The sequence below is a fragment of the Xenopus laevis genome, chromosome 3L, assembly GCF_017654675.1.
Source record: "Xenopus laevis strain J_2021 chromosome 3L, Xenopus_laevis_v10.1, whole genome shotgun sequence".
In the NCBI taxonomy this organism is placed as follows: Eukaryota; Metazoa; Chordata; class Amphibia; order Anura; family Pipidae; genus Xenopus; species Xenopus laevis.
Genome location: NC_054375.1, coordinates 307,353 through 329,210, shown reverse-complemented (window position 1 = coordinate 329,210; position 21,858 = coordinate 307,353). Strand labels below are relative to the sequence as shown.

The following is a 21,858-nucleotide window of genomic DNA, read 5'->3' as shown; positions in this document are numbered from 1 at the left end:
ACCGCAGATCAATTATGTTAAGAGAACATCTGTAAGTAGAACTTAATGAGGTCCATTAGAGCAACATGTACAGCCTCCTCTAACAGTACTTGTCAGCTTCTTGGACGAGCTGGAGGAAGCTGTTAACTAGGGACCTGGTGAGGTGTTTAAATAGTGGAGGAGAGGAGCTGGCCCACTCGGCTTTAGAGCTTACACCAGTCCTGCAGGAGAAAGAGGCAGCAGGAGGCTAACACCAGAGGCAGGTCATTTCTCTCCCTGGAATCACAATTGGGGGGAACAGAAATCCTTCTTCCTCCTGCCCCCCCTCCACAGTTTTTTTTTACTTTGTATAGAGAGTTTTTTTCCCCTGGACTTGACTGAAATTATTCTCTCTTTTCCTGCACAAAGACTGTCACATCTCTTCCTCCTCCTCCTCGTCTCAGGGACTACAGAAATATTTACTTTTATGAAATATTTAATAGAAAACCTCAAGCAGCCGCCATCTGTTTTCATTCCGGAGGAGACGTAAACTTCCCCAGTCCCAATTCTGCCCTGACTCTCCCTAACAAAAGGTGAGTTGATTTCTTCTTTACTGCTTAAAGGCTTCGCAGTCGTCCCAAGGGCTGACAATTGAAAGAGGAATAATAGGCACCTGTTTGTGCAAAGAAGCCATTAAAGGGGTACAGTGGCCCAGTCTTGCCCATTGGAATCACTTTCTCCTCTGTAAATACAAATTGTTTGTGTAGCGACAACTGACACTTTCTCTCGGCTGAACAAATTCTCTTTCTTTTCACTTTTTTTCTGCTGAAAGGGGGGGAGCGAAGTGGGGAGTTTCCTGGAGTTTTTGGGGTTTTCTCAGAGTGACAGGAGGACAAGGGTCACAAGATCTTTTGGGGTGACTGGGACTGTGTGTGAGGAACGTCTTGCAGGGAGTATTTCCCACCTTTATAGTGGATCCGGATCCTGTACATTGTGCCCACCTACCTCTCTGGTTATACATTCTGCTCACTTACCTTTCTTGTTGTATATTGTGCTCACTTACCTCTCTTATTGTACATTGCACTCACTTACCTGTCTTGTTGTACATTGTGCCCACTTACCTTTCTGGCTACACATTGCTGCCCACTTACCTCTTTGGTTATATACTGTGCTCACTTACCTTTCTTGCTGTATATTGTGCTCACTTACCTTTCTTGCTATATATATTGCTGCCCACTTACCTCTCTTGTTGTACATTGTGCTCACTTACCTTTCTTGCTGTATATTGTGCCCACTTACCTCTCTGACTGTACATAGCTGCCCACTTACCTCTTTGGTTATACACTGTGCTCACTTACCTTTCTTGCTGTACATTGTCCTCACTTACCTCTCTAGTTATACATTGTGCTCACTTACCTTTCTGGCTGCATATTGCTGCCCACTTACCTCTTTGGTTATATACTGTGCTCACTTACCTTTCTTGTTGTACATTGTGCCCACTTACCTCTCTGGCTGTACATTGCACTCACTTACCTCTCTTATTGTACATTGTGCTCACTTACCTTTCTGGCTGCACATTGCTGCCCATTTACCTCTTTGGTTATACACTGTGCTCACTTACCTTTCTTGCTGTATATTGTGCTCACTTACCTCTCTGGTTATACATTGTGCTCACTTACCTTTCTTGCTATATATTTCTGCCCACTTACCTCTCTTGTTGTACATTGTGCTCACTTACCTTTCTTGCTGTACATTGTGCTCACTTACCTTTCTGGCTGCACATTGGGTGCCCACTTACCTCTTTGGTTGTATACTGTGCTCACTTACCTCTCTAGTTATACATTGTGCTCACTTACCTTTCTTGCTATAAATTGCTGCCCACTTACCTCTCTGGCTTCTGGCGGCTTTCCCCTCTTGCTGTACAACATCGCATGATTTGGAAGATTCCACGTTCAAATAATTGAATTCATGACAAAAGCTAATTAGTGTCAGGTAATACCCTGTCAGCCTTAATGCATTTCATCAGTCCTAATGAAAAGAGGAGCATTTTATGACCCATCTAATTATCATTACATTTTAGGGAAAATGAATAGTGTGGTGTTGAATGTTAACTATTGATTCCATTTTCTCCTATTGCACGTGATTTGCCAGAATTTGGACGCTGGATATTTGGTAGAGCAGATAGTTGTGGGGGGGGGGGGCAGTGGCAGATTATTGGGTATGTGGGGATAGAAAGGGGCATTAGCACCAGTGTCTCCAGCTCCTAAAGGGTTACTGTTATTGCAGACAAACCCGGGCGCAATTATTGCCATAGTCCAAATAACACGCTAATTACTGACAATGATGTCACCATAGGCACAGGAATAATCCCATCATTTAATTAGCTGAATGATTTAAACAAAGATTAGCATAGATGCACTAATCACTTGCTGCCAATTACAGAGCAGTATTAGCAGCGAGGGGTAACAGATCATACAGTTTGGGGGGGAGAATCTCATCTCCTTGAACATAATTAATTTAATTGTCCTCATTAGTTATATCATTTGTTTTCATTTGATTTCTCCTTTTTCCCTACACACAGACACCCCCTCCCTAATTCTTTTGCCCTTGGTCAGGATTTGGCCCCCGCTCTGCAGTGTTTGGGGGTGTCACACATGAAGAGTTTGGGGTGATGGGGTTGGTCACTGATGCTGACTGTTTGGGGTGCATGTTGGAGAGAGGTGGGGGGAAGTGTTTGCTGGAGTGTTACAGGTCAAGTGGTTCTGTTACACACATTTTGGGGTACACTGTGTTTAGGGGTGTTATATGTTTAGTCATCATGATTATCATTAGATTTAGTTTTTGGGGTGAGTCTAGAGGTGTATGTTGATCATTGAGTATTTGGGGGATAAGTATTTGGGGCTAAGAGTTTCCCCATTAAGTGTTAGGGGGGTGAACACTTGACATTGGTTGGGGGGCTTTGTTGGTGAAATTTTCCTATTTATTATTTGGGTTGCCACTTAGGGTTGAGCCAGTGGATCTTTGGGGGTTCAGTGCTAAACATTGTATGATGTGTTTATGGGGGTGATTGTTGGCCATTGGTTGGTTGGTTGTTGCACAATAAGCAGTTGGGAATGAATATTTTCCATTCGCTGCATGGTGAAGAGTGATGATGATGATGATGATGATGATGAAGATGATGAAGAAGATGATGAAGATGGAGATAATGATGATGATTAGAAGAAGAATTCTAGTTTATTACTATGAATAGACATTTATAAAGCCCCCCTTGTGTCTATTAGGCATGTCTATCTGTAGATCTGTGTGGGGGGGGCTTACTTCCCTCTATGTTACAAGATAATCTGCCCCATGGGGACTGTGACCCCCAGCCATGTGCAGTGTAAGAATGAGGGGAGTATTTGGGAAGTAACGGGGGATCCGGGGTCGGGGAGGGGGGAGACCTGCTCTCTGGGTTGTTACATTGTGGCTTCTGCTGTGGAATATTGGGGACCCATTGCTGGAGAATGTTGGGCTGTTAAGGGGGCAATTTGGCAGATGTTACACCCCCAGGCTGGAAGGTGAATTGGTTGAAACTGATTGGGGGCACATGGATCTCTGATTAACTTTATTAACTTGAGGGGCATTAATTGACTCCCCCCAACCAAGTGTTTGTAGCTCACCCCCTGCTCCCACTTTGCTGATCCAGTGTATAAGTCACCCCTTAAACAAATACAAAAGGACACCCCCACACACACACACTCGTGGCCAATGCTGGGGGAGCCGTTAGTTAATGGGGGCAGCCTATGGGCAACATGGGGGCTTAAACCCTGTGCTGGGGGCCGACTCTAATGATGGGAGCCTGTGAGTAACACTGACACCCTGTGGCTACTGGGGGGGCTGAGAGTAACACTGACACCCTGTGGCTACTATTAGGGCAGAGACTTGTGGCCAGTGTTGGGGGGAGGGGGAAGAGGAGGAGGAGGCGGCGGTGCGGGCAGTGCAGGTCGGAGCTGTCCCCTCCCCCGGGTGCTGATCAGGGAGTCGCAGGCGGAGGAAGAGTCGCGGGCGGCGGAACAATCAGTTGAGAGAAAGTCGCCGCTTTGTCATTCGCCGCCAGAAACGCGAGTCTGTCGCACCGCCGCCTCCTCCGACTGTTTCTCTCTCTCTCTCTGGGGAACACTGGGACCCCCTTACTGGACTCCGACCCCCAAATCCGACACTCCCGACCCCGGACTCCCGCCGGTACCACTCGATCCCTCCCCCGCTCACCGACACAGACCCATGTACAGAAGGGAGCAAAGTTTCGGTAGGTGCCCGGGGGCTGCTCCGTCTCTTCTGGCTCCGTCATCCGCTCCTCTCTCTCTATAATTGTCTGTTTGTGGAACGCGGTGTGTTATTCATTGTGTAATTGTGTGTGATTGTGTGTAATTGTGTACTTGTGTGTGTTATTGTGTGTGTTATTGTGTCTGTGTAACTGTGTGTAATTGTGTGTAAGTGTGTGTAACTGTGTGTTATTCATTGTGTAATTGTGTAACTGTGTGTAATTGTGTATAAGTGTGTGTAACTGTGTGTTATTCATTGTGTAATTGTGTTCTTGTGTAACTGTGTGTGTTATTGTGTCTGTGTAACTCTGTGTGTAATTGTGTGTAACTGTGTGTGTTATTGATTGTTACACTGTGTGTCTCAGGGTGACAGGTGGGTCAGTGCCCAGTGTGTTACTGAGTGTGTCTCTTGTGTGTGTGTGTGTGTGTCACTGGGTTGTGTACTATTAGTGTCTGTTAGTGGCTAATTGTGTAACTGTGTGTTGGGATTGAAGTTAGTGGGATTCTCTGTGTGTGGCAGTGAGTGTATCACTATATAATACACAAACACACACACACACAAACAGACACAGAAGAACAAGAACAGGTAGAACAACAGGTACAACTCAACTTCTACACATTTTGGGGGCCAGAATAATAATTTGCTGTGGGACCCAGTAATATCTAGTTGCACCACTACACAAAAATACACACAATTACACACAATCACACACACACAAATACACACAATTAGACACAAATACACACAATTAGACACAAATACACACACACAAATACACACAGACACACACACAGACACACAATTACACACACACACACAGATTGTATTTGAGCTGCGTCAAAATAGGAGTCAGTGTAGCAAACGTGTGGTTGGCCTTTGCCAGGCGCCGGTACTTTGCTGCCATGGTAACTGTAATTAAAGTGATAAGAGTGGAGCAATGTCACTATGTGGAGCCTCGCAGCTGCATTGGAGAAGGACAATCAAATTGCTTCCCGGCTCCATTGCTCAAAAAAAAGGGGGAGGGGGAAGGTTTGGGCAGCCCACGAGACCTGGGGACCTGCAGGGGGATTGTTGTGCTATAGGGGGGCTGCAGCCGGAGCCTGGGTGGCAGCACAAAGCACCTTCAGGCCTGGGATAGAGAACAGTTAAATTCTGAACTCAAAGCTCTTCTTGTGCCCCCCAAAACCTCCTCCAAACTCAGGCAGGTGGGACCCTCAGGGCGGGAGCTGCTTGTGAATGGCATTAACCCCTGAGCCCCCTGACTGCTGCTGCTCTCACTTTGTTGTGTAACTAGTGGAGCTGGGGCTGCTCGGATGAACGACACACAACAAGCCTACAATGGGGGCACTCAGGCGTGACGAGGGTCACAATCACATCCAGCCAATTAAAAGCTCAGCACAGTTTCCATACAATCGGCCTCAGTCCCGCAGCCCCCGCTATTTAATTATCTGTCAATTGTTTAGTAATTCTCAATGACAAAAGCTCGGCCCGTTACTTCCCCCCCCCAATGTGTCTCTTTCCTACAAAGACTTTTTATAACAGAAGATTCCAAACTAAACTTTCCCTTTCCCTCTTCAGCCGAGAAACCCCCTGAACTTGCCCCTGATCTGGTGGGCTGAGCCCCTCTAAATGTCAGTTTGGGGGTGCCAGGGACTGATCATGTGACCATGTGCCCCCCCAGGCTCCGTTACACTTCACTCTCTTGTCATTTTGACTGAAATGTGATTTTTGGTTGTTTTCTGACGGTTTTGTGTTGTCTCTCGGGCAGGAATACAAATGCTTTCTGTTCAGCCAGACACCAAGCCGAAAGGTTGTGCTGGCTGCAATCGCAAGATTAAAGACCGTTACCTGCTCAAGGCCTTGGATAAATACTGGCATGAGGACTGCCTGAAATGCGCCTGCTGCGACTGTCGCCTCGGGGAAGTGGGCTCCACGCTCTACACCAAAGCCAACCTCATCCTCTGCCGCAGGGACTACCTAAGGTAAGGCTCCGCCCACTTCTCTGGGGGTTACCCCAAATATCCATGAGTGCAACTAGACCCATGAGGTTGCATCTTCTATAGAGCTGGAACTGACTCAAACTAGTCTCCCCGAGAAATTGCTGCCCCTAAAGACTTTCTGCATTGGTTAAGTGTGAGAGTGTGAGTTTTACACCCTGGGGCAGTGATTATATGGATCAGCCTCCCGGAGTTGTTGGTAATTACTGAGAACTTTGTTTGCTGTACATCAGTTAGTAATGGGGGTGTAATGCAGTGTTGCTCCTCTAAGGACTTTATATTGGTAGACTGAAATGCTGCCTAGGGATGGGCACATTTTTCCCATTTCGATTCACCGAAAAATTTGTGAATTTCCTGCAAAATTCGCAAATGGCGAAAAATTCACGAAAATTTGCAAAATCGCAAATTTCACCAAAAAATCTTGAAATTGTATCGTTTTCACGAGAAATTCAAACTTTTCACAAAAAAATCTTGAAATTTGAAGGTTTTCACTAAAAGATCGTGAAAATATGACATTTTCACAAAAATCGGAAATACACATTGGCAAATTTTCACTGGCAAATTTTCTCAGGAGATCCGCCAGCCGTAAAATGCGGAAATTCGCTGCGAATTCGTGCCAGGCGAATTTATTCGCCTATCACTAATGCTGCCCCATAGTTCCCCTTTAGATCAAGTGTCTGTTCATTAAGGGATGAGAGAGACCACTGAATAAATAACGGGTTGTTGGCAAGTCCACAAACTGGTTTCTTGGTGGTGCCTCTAGAGCTCAGGTGCTTGAGACCCATAAGTTTGGAGGTGCTTGAGACTCATCAGTTTGGAGGTGCTTGAGACTCATCAGTTTGGAGGTGCTTGAGACTCATCAGTTTGGAGGTGCTTGAGACTCATCAGTTTGGAGGTGCTTGAGACTCATCAGTTTGGAGGTGCTTGAGACTCATCAGTTTGGAGGTGCTTGAGACTCATCAGTTTGGAGGTGCTTGAGACCCATCACTTTGGAGGTGCTTGAGACTCATCAGTTTGGAGTTTGTGGAGACCTTGTTGAGCTCCGTGTCCTGCAGACGCCCCGGACTGGACACTATTTCACTCTATTTGGGGTATTAATGCCCTGACTGATACTATTTCATATGTGGTCGGTGCAGACAGTGAATGAAACTACCGGCAGAAAATGAATTTATTGCTGATTTCTTTTCCTCGGCAGAATATTGAGCTGCCCTGACATGTCTTTATTTCCCCTGCACCAGAGCCTGTGCCCCATTCTGCCCCGTGGGATTTCAGCGTCTCTCCATGAAAAGCAAAATATAGATTTACCCTTTCCGTGAGGGGGATAAATATCACTGGGTGTTTCATTCTAGACGCAGGCAGCAGCCCCCCTACAAATGATCTGGGGGGTCACAATTAACCCAAAATAACATTGATGTCCCGTCTTCATTCAGAGCCATTTATTCTGTGTCAGCGAAATGTTCTGCTTGTGGCAACAAAGCAGTTAATTATTCCCGTTCCCGTTTATTTCTGTTGACTTTGGGAAACTGAACAGTTAACACGGAGTTAAAGTCAGTATTATTTGGGAATTAGGGGAATGTTTCAGTAACACAAATCGTTTAACCCGTGTTTTGCTATTTAATGAGTTTCTCCAGTTTATTGGCCTCCCTCTGAGCTGGAGATTCGGCTGAAGGTTTCATTTTGGATTTAGTTTTTCCATGAAAGTAGCAAACTCTGTTTCTATTCCGTATGCCGTCAGGACATTATTCTGGGATGTGTCGGAAGGTCCCTCGTTGCACTTGCCCTGCTTGTAGCCCCAGACTTGCAGCACCAATACGGCTGTGGCAAGTGAAGGGGTTAAATGATTATATTTATAAAAAGGAGCAATATATTTGTGTAAAGTCCAGGTTTTCTGGGGCACATTTGGCTCTGCTTTGGTTCATGTCATTTCTAGATCTCCTATGGGGGCCTATTAGAGGGAAATTAACCCTATAATAAGGGGGTCTCATTGTAGCATTCGGTTCCCGAAAGACATTGGGAAACGTTTCAAGTTGTATTAAGGATTTGTACCTGACTAAAAACCCAATATGGGGTTCACAGAAAATGGTGGTCAGTTTAATGGTGATATTAGGGTGCTAGGGGCGGGTGTGAAAGGGACCCTGGGAGTTCTTTGCAGTTACATATTAGTCTGGGCAGCTTTGAGTTGTTTGCTGACAATTCCTTGGATTTGCTGATTCTCCGCCATTCTCTAAACAATTGGTGACCCGAGTGTCCCAGTGAGTGGTACCAGAATTCGCCCTCGTTTGGCCCCTGATGAAATGCAGCAGTGCCAGCACATTATAATGGGTCTCGTTATTTCCCACTGCTGAAACAGAGCCTTTTATCTCTCTATTACGGGCCCAGTGGCCCTATTTACATTACAAATAGGCAGTGATATTGGGCCAATTGGCAAACAAATGGAATCACCGGCGCTGTCAGGTCAGTAATGCGGAACGGCCGTATTTCAGGCAGAGCAGCAAATGATTTATCAGATTAATAACATTCCTGACATTTATATTTGCAGCGGGTCTAATCCATATGAAAGTGGCGCCGTGTGATTAGCGCCTGCATTTGTTTTACACTCACGTTAATGGGAAGTCTCAGAGCCAGACTAGTTCTGTCACGTCCCTGGGGCCCAGGTCTATAGGGGCCACACATTTAACTAGAACCTATTGATCCACATGGACCGGGCCATGGTTCTTATAATGTTACTGTGTGTGTGACTCCTGCAATAAATATCTGCATTCCAGACTGGGGGTCCGACCTGATATTCATTCTTCTATGATTGTTACAAACATACAGAAAAGGCAGGAGTTATTTTTAAGCTGCATTTATCATTAATCGAGGATAGGTATATAGGTATATGTAGATATATATAGGTATATAGGTATATGTAGGTATATGTAGGTATGTGTAGATATATGTAGGTATATAGGTATATGTGGGTATATAGGTATATGTAGGTATATGTAGGTATGTGTAGGTATATATTGTAGATATATGTAGGTATATAGGTATATGTAGGTATATACTGTAGATATATGTAGGTATATAGATATATGTAGGTATATAGTATATGTAGATATATACTGTAGATATATGTAGGTATGTAAGTATATGTAGGTATATAGGTATATGTAGGTATATACTGTAGATATATGTAGGTATGTAAGTATATGTAGGTATATAGGTATATGTAGGTATATACTGTAGATATATGTAGGTATGTAAGTATATGTAGGTATATACTTTAGATATATGTAGGTATAAAGGTATATGTAGGTATATAGATATATGTAGGTATATAGGTATATGTAGGTATATAGATATATGTAGGTATATAGGTATATGTAGGTATATACTGTAGATATATGCAGGTATAAAGGTATATGTAGGTATATAGATATATGTAGGTATATAGGTATATGTAGGTATATACTGTAGATATATGTAGGTATATAGGTATATGTAGGTATATAGGTATATGTGGGTGTATAGGTATATGTGGGTGTATAGGTATGTGTAGGTATATACTGTAGATATATGTAGGTATATACTTTATATATATATGTAGATATATAGGTTGGTTGCGGGTGTAAGGGGACGGGGCAATAAGTGATGGGAGAGGAAAAAATCTCAATACAGACAATGTTGCCCACAAAGCAGTAACCCATAACCAATCAGCATTTAGTATTCATCTCTCTGCTGTAGGATAATGAAAGCACAGCTTTGATTGGACAACTCAGCTAAATAAGCCACATATAAGTTGTGGTTGGCCGTGTTGGAGGGGTCTATTTCAGTGCTCTGAGTGTGAAGCACAAGTGGGGGGGCAGTAAGTGTGTGTGTGAGTGTGAGTGAGAATGTGAGGCAGGGGCACCTGTGGGAGAGGGCATTAGTGCCAGTGCAGAGGCTGATACAGAGGTGGCATTTAGTATTCCTGTACTAGTTGCAGTTGACTAATAGGGGCAGTGTTTTGGTTCAGGGTTATACTTGTATGGAGATGGAGAGTAAAAGGATCTATAGGAGACGTCAATACATTATCTATGTGGATGTCTGACGGGCCAAGTTCTGTGTATGCGGCATCTTTCTTTGTTCTAGAATTATCAGAAGTGAAATTAAGTGACACTTCAGCTGTATCACCTGCCCCCCAATATTTTATCCCTTATAGTTGTAGATTTTGTGGTGTTTCATTTCAAATCAATTTGTCATCTTCAAAGAACAGGAGAAAACTTCTCACCAGTTGGTTTATTTAGGAGAAGTGATTGGTTTCTGCAGTCAAATCTTTTCCCTTTACACAAGTGAAGATTCCTTCCATCCCAAACAGTATCAACTGGACCACTGGCATATAAAATATAAAAATAATGAACAATATGCATCAAGGACTTTTTGCAAAATGATTTATTATATTGTTTTCTATGAATCCAGTAGTGTCTGGCCCCTGGGGCGGAGGTACAGGCCAAATGTTGGCATCTACAGACCTGGAGCTGACAGACTAGAGGTTCCAGACATGGTGCTAGAGATGCTGCAGGTGCCGCACATATTGGCAGAATGGTTACAGATACAATAAGGTGCGGAAGACGGGCGAGTGCTCCAAGTGGCGATAATTAATCTAGAAGTATTGTATGTGGTGGTAGGGAGGCTGGAGGTAACGTGTGTGGAGAAATCCAAGTACAATACTGCAAAAAAGAATCTCATTTTCAAAATACAAACATGAAATACATTTTGGGTGGTGCTCCCCCTCTGATACCATTTGTGGTAGTGGAGAGGCTAGTATAGGCTAATAGTGGCACTGTATGTGGTCACAGAGGAGCTTTAGGTACCATGGGGTCTATTATGGAGAAGTGAGGTACCAGATGTGGTTGAATAGAGGTGGGAGGCTAGAGGGTTGGATAGAGGTCGAGGGTAGGGGGTTGGATAGAGGTTGGCGGGTAGAGGATTGAATAGAGGTCAAGGCTAGAGTGTTGGCTAGGGGTGGGAGGGTAGAGGGTTGGATAGAGGTTGGCGGGTAGAGGGTTGAATAGAGGTCAAGGCTAGAGTGTTGGATAGAGGTCAAGGCTAGAGTGTTGGATAGAGGTCAAGGCTAGAGTGTTGGATAGAGGTTGGTGGGTAGAGGGTTGGATAGAGGTCGAGGCTAGAGTGTTGGATACAGGTCCGAGGGTAGAGGGTTGGATAGATGTTGAAGCTAGAGTTTTGGATAGAGGTGGGAGACTAGAGTGTTGGATAGTGGTAGGAGGCTAGAGTGTTGGATAGAGTTTGAGGCTAGAGTGTTGGGTAGAGGGTTGGATAGAGGTTGGCGGGTAGAATGTTGAATAGAGGTCGAAGCTATAGTGTTGGATAGAGGTCGGTAGGTAGAGGGTTGGATAGAGGTTGGCGGGTAGAGGGTTGAATAGAGGTCAAGGCTAGAGTGTTGGATAGGGGTGGGAGGGTAGAGGGTTGGATAGAGGTTGGCGGGTAGAGGGTTGAATAGAGGTCAAGGCTAGAGTGTTGGATAGAGGTCGGTGGGTGGAGGGTTAAATAGAGGTCAAGGCTAGAGTGTTGGATAGGGGTGGGAGGGTAGAGGGTTGGATAGAGGTCGGTGGGTAGAGGGTTGAATAGAGGTCAAGGCTAGAGTGTTGGATAGAGGTCGGTGGTGGAGGGTTAAATAGAGGTCAAGGCTAGAGTGTTGGATAGGGGTGGGAGGGTAGAGGGTGGGATAGAGGTCGGCAGGTAAAGGGCTGCATAGAGGTCAATGCTAGAGTGTTGGACAGAGGTTGGCAAGTAGAGGGCTGGATAGAGGTCAAAGCTAGAGTGTTGGATAGAGGTCGGAAGCCAGAGGGTTGGATAGAGATCGAGGCTAGAGTGTTGGATAGAGGTCAAGGCTAGAGTGTTGGATAGAGGTCAAGGCTAGAGTGTTGGATAGAGGTCGGAAGCCAGAGGGTTGGATAGAGATCAAAGCTAGAGTGTTGGATAGAGGTCAAGGCTAGAGTGTTGGATAGAGGTCGAGGCCAGAGGGTTGGAATGAGTTTGGCAGGTAGAGGGTTCAATAGAGGTGGAGGCTAGAGTGTTGGATAGAGGTACAGTGTAGAGGTTGAAGGTCAAAGGGTTGGATAAAGGTAAGAGCTGGTAGAGAGTCTGGATACACTGTATGTGGTAGTGGCAGAAAGGCTGGAGACACATTTAAGACAACAAGTGCAGTTGCGCAAATCAATTCCAATTATTAAAGCCACTTGTGTCAGCGGCACTCCTTACATTTCCATATATTTGTGCTCAGCCCCTCTACAGTACCCCTGCCTCCTGTTCCATATTTTACACAGTTGATGTTGGGGAACCCTGAGCTATCGCTGCCTCTGAACTGGGTGCTCCAGGTTTCCTACAGTGGCCTGCATCAATCCCTGCATCAATCCCTGCATCAATCCCTGCATCAACCCCTGCATCAATCCCTGCATCAATGCCTGCATCAATCCCTGCATCAATCCCTGCATCAATCCCTGCATCAATACCTGCATCAATCCCTGCATCAATCCCTGCATCAATGCCTGCATCAATCCCTGCATCAATCCCTGCATCAATCCCTCAGCACAGTTGCAGAATAGGTCACGTGCGTTGTCTCTAATGTGCGTCAAAGTGCGTCGTTTTCATGCATTAACCACAGTTCCACTGATATCATGGGAAAACTGCTGCATTGTGGGTAAAACCACAGTGACTGTGTTTGAAATTACATCAGTTCAGTTTCACTCCAGGCCAATTGATAATATTAATGATCTGGTGACCAGAACTTATTGATAAGGGATAACAAGTTATTGATTGATGGCAGGATTATAGGAGCTTTGTGCTTGATTTGGAAGAGATTTACTTTTTCTAAACAATGTTAGTGGTTTTTGACATGAAATATACAAATGCCAGAACCAGAATATCCAAAATGATAAACAAGTAGTAATAGGGGTTTAGGATTCCAAATAATCTGTAATAAAAACAACAGCAATATTTTTAACGGTCTGCCTGTTTAATGCCCCAAAACTGCTGTTCTGGTAAGATCCAAACTGGACTTAAATGAACGACACAGTGGGGGCACCTGCCCCTTTTGTTGTGCTTAAAATCTTGGCACAGTGGGATCATAAACTAGTGGGTTTCTTGTCTTACAAGCAGCAGTCTGATAGGAGTAATGTTCTGGCAGGAGTTGGGGATATGCTCTGGCAGGGGCAGGATTTAGGGGTAATGTTCTGGCAGGAGTTGGGTTTATGCTTTGGCAGGTGCAGGATTTGGGGTAATGCTTTGGCAGGGGCAGGAGTTGGGGTAATGCTCTGGCAGGGGCAGGAGTTTGAGTAATGCTCTGGCAGGGGCAGGAGTTGGGGTAATGCTCTGGCAGGGGCAGGAGTTTGAGTAATGCTCTGGTAGGGGCAGGATTTAGGGGGTAATGCTCTGGTAGGGGCAGGAGTTTGGAGTAATGCTGTGGCAGGAGCAGAAGTTGAGGTAATGCTCTGGCAGGTGCAAGAGTTTGAATAATGCTCTGGCAGGGGTAACAGTAATATATTGTTGCTGCCATACTGCCTGCACAAGGTCTTGGATCCCTTTAACCCTTTCACTAATTCACAAAGGGGCTTCCTCTTGTTGTGGAACACAATAATCACAATTGTAGTCACTTCACCTTTCTCATTTAGTCATTAGTTGTGCGCAGGAAAGTGTGTCACTGTGTGTGAGTGTGAGTGAGTGTGTGAGTAAGTGTGTGTGAGTGTGAGTGAGTGAGAATGTGAGGCAGGGGCATTAGTGCCAGTGCAGAGGCTGATACAGAGGTGGCATTTAGTATTCCTGTACTAGTTGCAGTTGACTAATAGGGGCAGTGTTTTGGTTCAGGGTTATACTTGTAGCAGGGGGCTGACAGGGGCAAGGTTGGGGTTTGGGGACTGATGGAGCAACTGTGAGGCTCAGGCTGCTGGGGAGTGTAGAATAGATGCTAGAGAGGTGAGTGCTGTAGGGGGTCTGTCTGCTTTACATCTTAGGGTAAGGCCAGACAAGGAGATTCAGGGAGGTTTTGCCTACTGGTCTACACAACTCTGTCCCACTCATTGGTAAATCATAAAATGTGAGGATCATTAATTCAGGTTTGGGCATGTTGTCTGTAGACTCCAAAATGATCCAAAAGTCTGTAATTCTACTCATTGGGAGACCAGGCCTCCCTTTAACATCAGCCCACCTGTATCAAACTGAACAATTCATTCGCCCAGCACTTTTCCCTGTAAGTGGCCTATTCCAGTGTAGAGTCTCAAGGAGGGGTGGGAATGTGGCACCTTAGTAAGTACATTCTCTGGGTCCCTTTTCAGCAGTCATTTCCCCCCTAGTTGCACAAGAAGAGGAGTAATGGGGGGTGATTGGAAGGAAGATGACTCTGTCTGCTTCTTCAATCAATGAGAAGATGGATGTTCTGATCTTGTAGGGCGTGGGGCTTAGGGAAGGCTGATCTCTTGATCCTTGCAGCCAGCAGCCGGGGGTGAGGGTAACAAACGCATTGTTTTCCACTTAATGAGATGAGATTTCCGCATCCTCGCACTCAGTCTGAGAGCTGACAGTTCACTAACACGTTCCCTTGTAAGGTTCCCTCCCAGAGGGGAAGGGGCAATAATTCATCATTAGGGCATCAGAGTCCAGGTGCAGATGGGAACTGATGGAGGGAGGCAAGAGAAAATCTTCTGTGAAGCCCAATTCCCCCCCTGTTAGGGCAGAGAATAATTAAGATACTGCTGCTGGGAGGGTTGTGTAGTGATTAGGAATCTATGGTTCTGGTTCTGTGCTGGGAAGGATGTGGCTACAGACTGGGCCAATTCCAAGGTACAACAAATGATCTGTGTGTTATTAACCCTGAGTGTTTGTCATTGTGCAAATAGCGGCACATGGAGGCTTGTTGGGCCCCCAGCTCAGCGCTGCCCATGCATTACTCAACTGGGCACATTTATCAAGTTGACTGATGGCAGGAGCAGCAGCTTTTAGGTCCCAGTGGTTAATGTAGTGGGTAATTAACTGTCATTTGCCTAGTAATGGCCTGATGATCAATGATTTGTGTGGAAACAAATTCTAATCAGGGATCTGATAAATGCCTGGAGCCCGAGCAGCAGTTCCAACCGGGGGGGGGGGGGGGGGGGTAACAATGAGCTGAATGTCTAAGTACCTGAATGTGTTTCTCTCCTGCGGGAGATGCCATTGCACTGCCTGCTGTTTTCTCTGCAGATCAAGGGCCCCAAACTGACATTTTCTCTTTCTCTGGGGCCACATACCTTTGTGTCTCCTTAGTCTGGGGCCCCAAACGGACACCTATATGTATCAGGTTTGCTCCATCCCTGGCTCTGACTACTGAAACAAAGTAGCAAAAGCCAACGGATCAAGAGTCCTGTGAGAGTAACTACATTTTTTCAGGAGTCAGAACGAGACAACAGAAAGGGACAGATAGACACAATGGCAGTTGCACAGAACTCAGTTACAATGAGCAATGAATGGATAATAGGAGCAGCTTAGAGTTATATTTTATTTCATGAGGCAAAAAAACAGTTTTTGCATGGAGTTACCCTTTAAAGCAACATTTTAAGAAAAGGCTTTCTGGCCTTTTAACAACCAAGGGGCAAATTCACTATGCGCCGAAGCGCCTAACGCTAGCATCAATTCGCTAGCCTTGGTCATTTTCGTTACTTCGCAAATTCACTAATGAACGCTGGCGTAAATTCGCTAGTGTTACTTCGCACCCTTACGCCTGGCGAATTTTCGCTACGGACGTAACTACGCAAATTCACTAACGCGCGCAGTGTACTGAACACTACCTTTTACGCTAGACTTCCTTCGCCACCTCAGACCAGGCGAAGCGCAATAGAGTAGATAGGGATTGCTTCAAAAAAAGTAAAAAAAATTTCCAAGTCCCAAAAAACGCTGGCGTGTTTTCTACATTATGGGTGATAGGCTGAAAAAGATCGAATTTTTTTTGGGGGCTCCCCTCCTTCCCCCCTACATTTCCTGACTCATGGCACCTTAACTATACAGGGGGCACATGTGTAGGGCAAAATAAACATTTTATTTGATGTTTTGAAGGTTTCCCAGGCATTTGTAGTGATTCTACGTATTCCTCCATTGAAATTTAAAATTTGGCGCCATATGCAAATTAACCATCGCTAGCGTAACTTCGCTTCGCTTAGCGAATCAACACTAGCGCAACTTCGCAACCTTACGCTACCCCTGAGCGCAACTTCGGATTTTAGTGAATGGCGCTGGCGAAACTACACCTGGCGAAGTGTGGCGAAGTTACGCCTGGCGCAACTACGAATCTTAGTGAATTTGCCCCCAAGAATGAAGAGCCATGTGGGCTCAGCATCAAATTTGTAGGCCCCATATTTGTATAAAGCCATTATTGTGTATATTGTGTATATTATGTATATTATGTATATTGTGTATATTATGGATATTGTGTATATTGGGTATATTATGGATATTGTGTATATTGAGTATATTGGGTAAATTGGGTATATTATGGATATTGTGTATATTGGGTAAATTGGGTATATTATGCATATTGTGTATATTGGGTAAATTGGGTATATTATGGATATTGGGTATATTGGGTAATTTGGGTATATTATGGATATTGTGTATATTGGGTAAATTGGGTATATTATGTATATTGTGTATATTGGGTAAATTGGGTATATTATGGATATTGTGTATATTGGGTAATTTGGGTATATTATGGATATTGTGTACATTGGGTAAATTGGGTAAATTGGGTATAGTATGGATATTGTATATATTGGGTAAATTGGGTATATTATGGATATTGTGTATATTGGGTACTGTATATTGGGTATATTGGACTCCTGCCTCCTTTGCCCCCAGAGTAAAAGGAAAACCCACCTAAAATCCCGTTTCCTATTACAGGTTATTTGGAGTGACGGGAAACTGCGCCGCCTGCAGCAAACTCATTCCTGCCTTCGAAATGGTGATGAGAGCCAAGGAGAATGTCTACCACTTGGACTGCTTTGCCTGTCAGCTCTGTAACCAGAGGTAAATGGGGGGCACGTAATGAATGGGGTTTACAATTTATCCCAGAGATGTCATATATCGTTATTTTACCATTAAAGATGTATAATGTTGGTAAGTGCAACTCTTCTACTTTCAAGGTGCCATTGGTGTCATGGGTTTTAACCCAATTTGTCCCATAAGAAGGTAAAACAAGTTATTTATTTGGCATCTCTTTGGGGCAATTAGTGAAATTGCAGGGGCACAAGGAAACCTCTTTTCATCATCAGCAGCTGCTTTGTATATTGGGGTTCATATTATCCCCCCAATGAGAAATATATCAAGTTTGCTGTTGATCCCCTTTGCTAAACGCAAAACAATTTCCTTTTATTGCGCCATTTTCTCGGTGTCTCCGGCAGATGGAAACATTTCCAAAGTGACAGAATGACTGCCCCAGGCCGAGGTTAAATGGTTACAATTAAATGCCCCCCCCATTAGTTCAACATTTCTGCCCCTAATTGCACCCACAGTGTCGGCACTTAGTAACCCTCCTGAATCTCTTCCCCACCGGCACATAATGTCTGTCGCTGGCACAGCCCATAATAACCAGTCCCATTCATTCAGCCCATTGTGGGGGGCTCATTACAGAGGGGCCTTTGTTCTTAATTGGAGACTTGAGCAGAAATACATTTCAATCTGTCTAATCACTGGCGAAACTGACCCTGCTGTGAAATCCATCATTATGGGGTAGGTTTCATCCCTCCCGTGCCAATTGTTCCTTTCTAGTGGCCGGGAGTTTGACAATGGCACCTCTATAATAATCTGCTGCCCCCTGAGCGGTGCAATAAATGCGACATATTATTGTGACTCTCCGAGAGCAAAGCTGCTTCATTCTCCTGTCATTAAGGGAAAATTCTCATTTCACTTTACTCCCTCACTTAGTAGAGTGCAAAGCTTCTCCAATCATTTGCATCTCAATATCTTCAGTATCATTATGACCCTAATCCAAACTGGGCACCAACTCTCAGACTTGTTTCTGCTTTTCACCTGAAAAACTCAATGGACCTAATGGTCATCCTACCCAGTACCACACGGATATGACAACTCCCTGTATGTGTTGAGATATCCATCTGTACCCGAAAATGGGGAAGGGGGTGGTTCCAAACGCGTTGTTACTTTTGCTCCAGGGGGCTTCCTCTCCCAAGCCGTGTCTGAAGTTGAATGGGTTGGGCTTGGTGTAGAGCAGGGGGTCCCCAACCTTTTTCACCCATGAGCAACATTCAGATCTAAAAAGAGTTGGGGAGCAACACAAGCATTAAAAATGTTCCTGGGTGGTGCCAAATAAGGGCTGTGATTGGCTATTGATAGCCCCTATGTGGACTGGCAGCCTACAGAAGACTCTACTTGGCAGTCAACTGTTTTTTATGAAACCAAAACTTGCCTCCAAGCCTGGAATTCAAACATAATCTCCTGCTTTGAGGCCACTGGGAGCAACATCCAAGAGGTTGGGGAGCAAAATGTTACTCACAAGCTACTGGTTGAGGATCACTGATGTAGAATTGAACCCAGGCACCAGTTACACACATGCAAATAACTGCTGTGCCAGTCGAAAGGAATACATTTTGGGTTTTGGTGTCAGGGATCCTGTGTTGGACTTTATAGAACATGGATTGGTACCTGGGACCCTAGGGCCCATTGAAGTACAAGTAAGATCCTTATTATTATTATTATTATTATTATTATTACAGTGCTGCAAAATATGCTAGCGCTAAATAAATACACGTTAATAATAATTATAGAAATAAATCATCCTGCTTTATATAAACGCAGATCAAAATGTGCATTATTTATAGATTTGGGTTTTGGAGTCAGGGACCCTGTGTTGGACTTTATAGAACTGGGATCCCCAACCTTTTGAACCCGTGAGCAACATTCAGAAGTAAAAGGAGTTGGGGAGCAACACTAGCATAAAAAATGTTCTTGGGGTGCCAAATAAGGGCTGTGATTGGCCATTTAGTAGCCCCTATGTGGATTGTCAGCCTACATTGAGACTCAGTTTGGCAGTGCACCTGGTTTTTATACAACCAAAACTTGCCTCCAAGCCTGGAATTTGAAAATAAGCACCTGCTTTGAGGCCACTGGGAGCAACATCCAAGGGGTTGGGGAGCAACATGTTACTCACGAGCTACTGGTTGGGGATCACTGTTATAGAACATGAACTGGTACCTGGGACCTTAGGGCCCATTTGTCCCGAACGCTGCCGCCCGGAGCTCCGTGTGGCGAGTCCTTCTCCACCGGCGTCGCTCCCAAAATGGCAGCGCCCATGGCCGCCACGTGGGTAGCGTCACCGGCGCAACAACGCCAGCGCGCCTGTCGCCGCGTGATGACGCCGGTGCATCGCCTCTGACGCAGGACGCTGTGCCAGTGCCGAATTGGCGCCAAAATTCAAAATGAAAGTGCGCCCAGTACTCTCTATCACTGCCCAATTATAGGATGTGTTATTTAGTATTCCTGGGTGCTGTATTATTGTTTATCTTGGACTTTGGATTCTGGACCCTTCTGTCTGCCATTGAACCTTTGCCTGGACTTTGATCTTGAATCTGCCTGACCCTTGTCTGTACCTTGAACCTGAACTTTGACCCCTACAAGGCTTCCTCCTTGGTCCTGACTCTCTCAGCCGATAGGCCCCCTGACACCATTGAAGTACAAGAAAGATCCTTATTATTATTATTATTATAATTATTCTTACAGTTCTGCGAAATATGCTGGCGCTATATAAATACATGTTAATAAGAATTATAGAAATGAATCATCCTGCTTTATATAAATGTGCATTATTTAGATATTTGTATATTTCATGTTGCTGGTTATGGGGACTCTTGATCTTTTGCTGCACCACATTTTACACTGGGAATACTGGGTGAAAGCAGAATCTGTAATAATAGTGGGACCTGCTCGAGTCTATCACCCCTAAACTATAAAGTGTCTGCTTCATACGGGGGGGGGGTGTTGTACACATGTATACTGTATGTAAACTCACGTGCATGTTGTCCTTTCTGTTGCAGGTTTTGTGTAGGAGACAAATTCTTCCTGAAGAACAACATGATTCTGTGCCAGACGGACTATGAAGAAGGTTTAATGAAAGAGGGTTATTCTACCCAGGTGCGCTGAGCCCCCCGGACCCCAACACTAGGAAATGATCAGCACTGCGTCCTTTTTATCTTTTCTGCTCTACATGTAAATAAGAAGTGGCACTGAAGCCTACGGAATAATGTCCTTGATATCATGGGGGGCCCCTGGGGCGCAACAGAAGACGGACTGACGCATCTGTGTGTGTGCGACTGTGGCCCCAGCACTGAATGTTCCATAAAGATACAGACGGCTCCATCCTTCGTTTTGCCTTTAATCATCAGTTCGGGGGTTTTTTTGGCATGAAATGCAGATTTTGGACTTTGTACATAACAAATTGTAAATTTTGAAGCACAAATGTAATACAGTTTTATTGTGTTACCACTTGTGCGACGTTGCATTCGGTACAATCACTGTGGATACGTTGTCTATTTATGCTTTCTGTATTTATTTATAATAAGCTATGTTTGTAGGAAAATAATGGAAACAATGCAAAGAGCCAATAGGAAGGAGCTTGCACATGTTCTGTGAATGGGAGAAGCTTTGCATTGGCTTCAAGTCTCGGCTTATGGATTAATAGGATCTATTGTTTGGGTCTGGTGCTTCAGGCAGCCGCTATAGAGGTGCCCTAGAACCCCCTGTGCACCCCCTATGTACCATCACAGAGGGAATTGGATTTGGAATAGAACATAACATTTCATTCCAAGCAAATGAACCTCATGGGGAGGGCAGGGGTCGGCATGAATTCCATTGAATGTATCTGAGATGGTGACCCCCAAGGTCACAAGGCTTAGTCGTCACAATGTCGTCCTTGTGGCTTTGCGGGAAATGAATACTGATTTGTATAAAGACTGTAGTAGAGATGAATTGCTGCCGTGTATCAGCCTCACTCCATGCAGGGGACACGGGGGAGGGGGTCAGCTGCTGAAAGACCCAAAATTCAGGCAAGATAAAGAGATTTAAGCGTTCCCCAAATTGTGATATTTATTGTGAACCCCCCCCCCCCTTTGTTCACTCCATTTCCATAAGAATTGCTCCCTCAGCAGCCGACCGGCCTTTCTACAATGCTGATGTTTTTATGCAGAAAATAATATCAGAAATGGGTCCTGTTTTTATATAAAATAAATAAAGAATGTATTTCACCTAAACAGAAGTCCTCAATTGACCCTCGCTGGTTTTTTATCCCTTCTGTCGCTTCCCCTTTAAACTTTGATTAAAAAAAACATGTTGGATTGAATTTTGACTTTGGTTCATTTCATACTAACCATTGGTAGGGTTATTCAATCTACATTCATCAGATTAGTTGATCTTGTTTCCATAATATTCTTGGTTCTTCAAAATAAATCTTTCCAGTCCTAAATCTAAATCCTAAATCTGATCAAACCCTCAGCAATGAGCTTATTTCTGCCTATGTACAACTCATGTACGATATTTTGGGGGACACCACATTCATTATACATTGGCTTCTGCGTGCAGTTGCCGGCAATGA

At 44.6% G+C, this 21,858-nt stretch overlaps 1 protein-coding gene across 2 annotated transcripts; it reads left to right on the top strand.

Moving 5' to 3' along the window:
* The first annotated feature begins 232 nt into the window (after positions 1-232).
* On the top strand, positions 233-21,517 carry lmo3.L (LIM domain only 3 L homeolog). Of its 2 annotated transcripts, none has more exons than XM_041585731.1 (4): positions 233-551; positions 6,029-6,242; positions 17,160-17,285; positions 20,306-21,517. In XM_041585731.1, exons 2-4 carry the CDS (start codon positions 6,037-6,039, stop codon positions 20,409-20,411), a joined length of 438 nt encoding a protein of 145 aa, XP_041441665.1. In that variant the 5' UTR covers positions 233-551; positions 6,029-6,036; the 3' UTR covers positions 20,412-21,517. The 2 variants fall into 2 exon arrangements, with proteins under 2 accessions (XP_041441665.1, XP_018107300.1); XM_018251811.2 differs by lacking the exon at positions 233-551 and adding an exon at positions 3,949-4,243.
* The last annotated feature ends 341 nt before the right edge of the window (positions 21,518-21,858 follow it).

Excerpts from the sequence above, each read along its gene's own strand:
- lmo3.L (XM_018251811.2), top strand. The coding sequence starts at position 4,219 with ATGTACAGAAGGGAGCAAAGTTTCG. Across the intron at positions 6,243-17,159 it reads TGCCGCAGGGACTACCTAAG|GTTATTTGGAGTGACGGGAA; the intron begins GTAAGGCTCCGC and ends TTCCTATTACAG. Across the intron at positions 17,286-20,305 it reads TGTCAGCTCTGTAACCAGAG|GTTTTGTGTAGGAGACAAAT; the intron begins GTAAATGGGGGG and ends TTTCTGTTGCAG.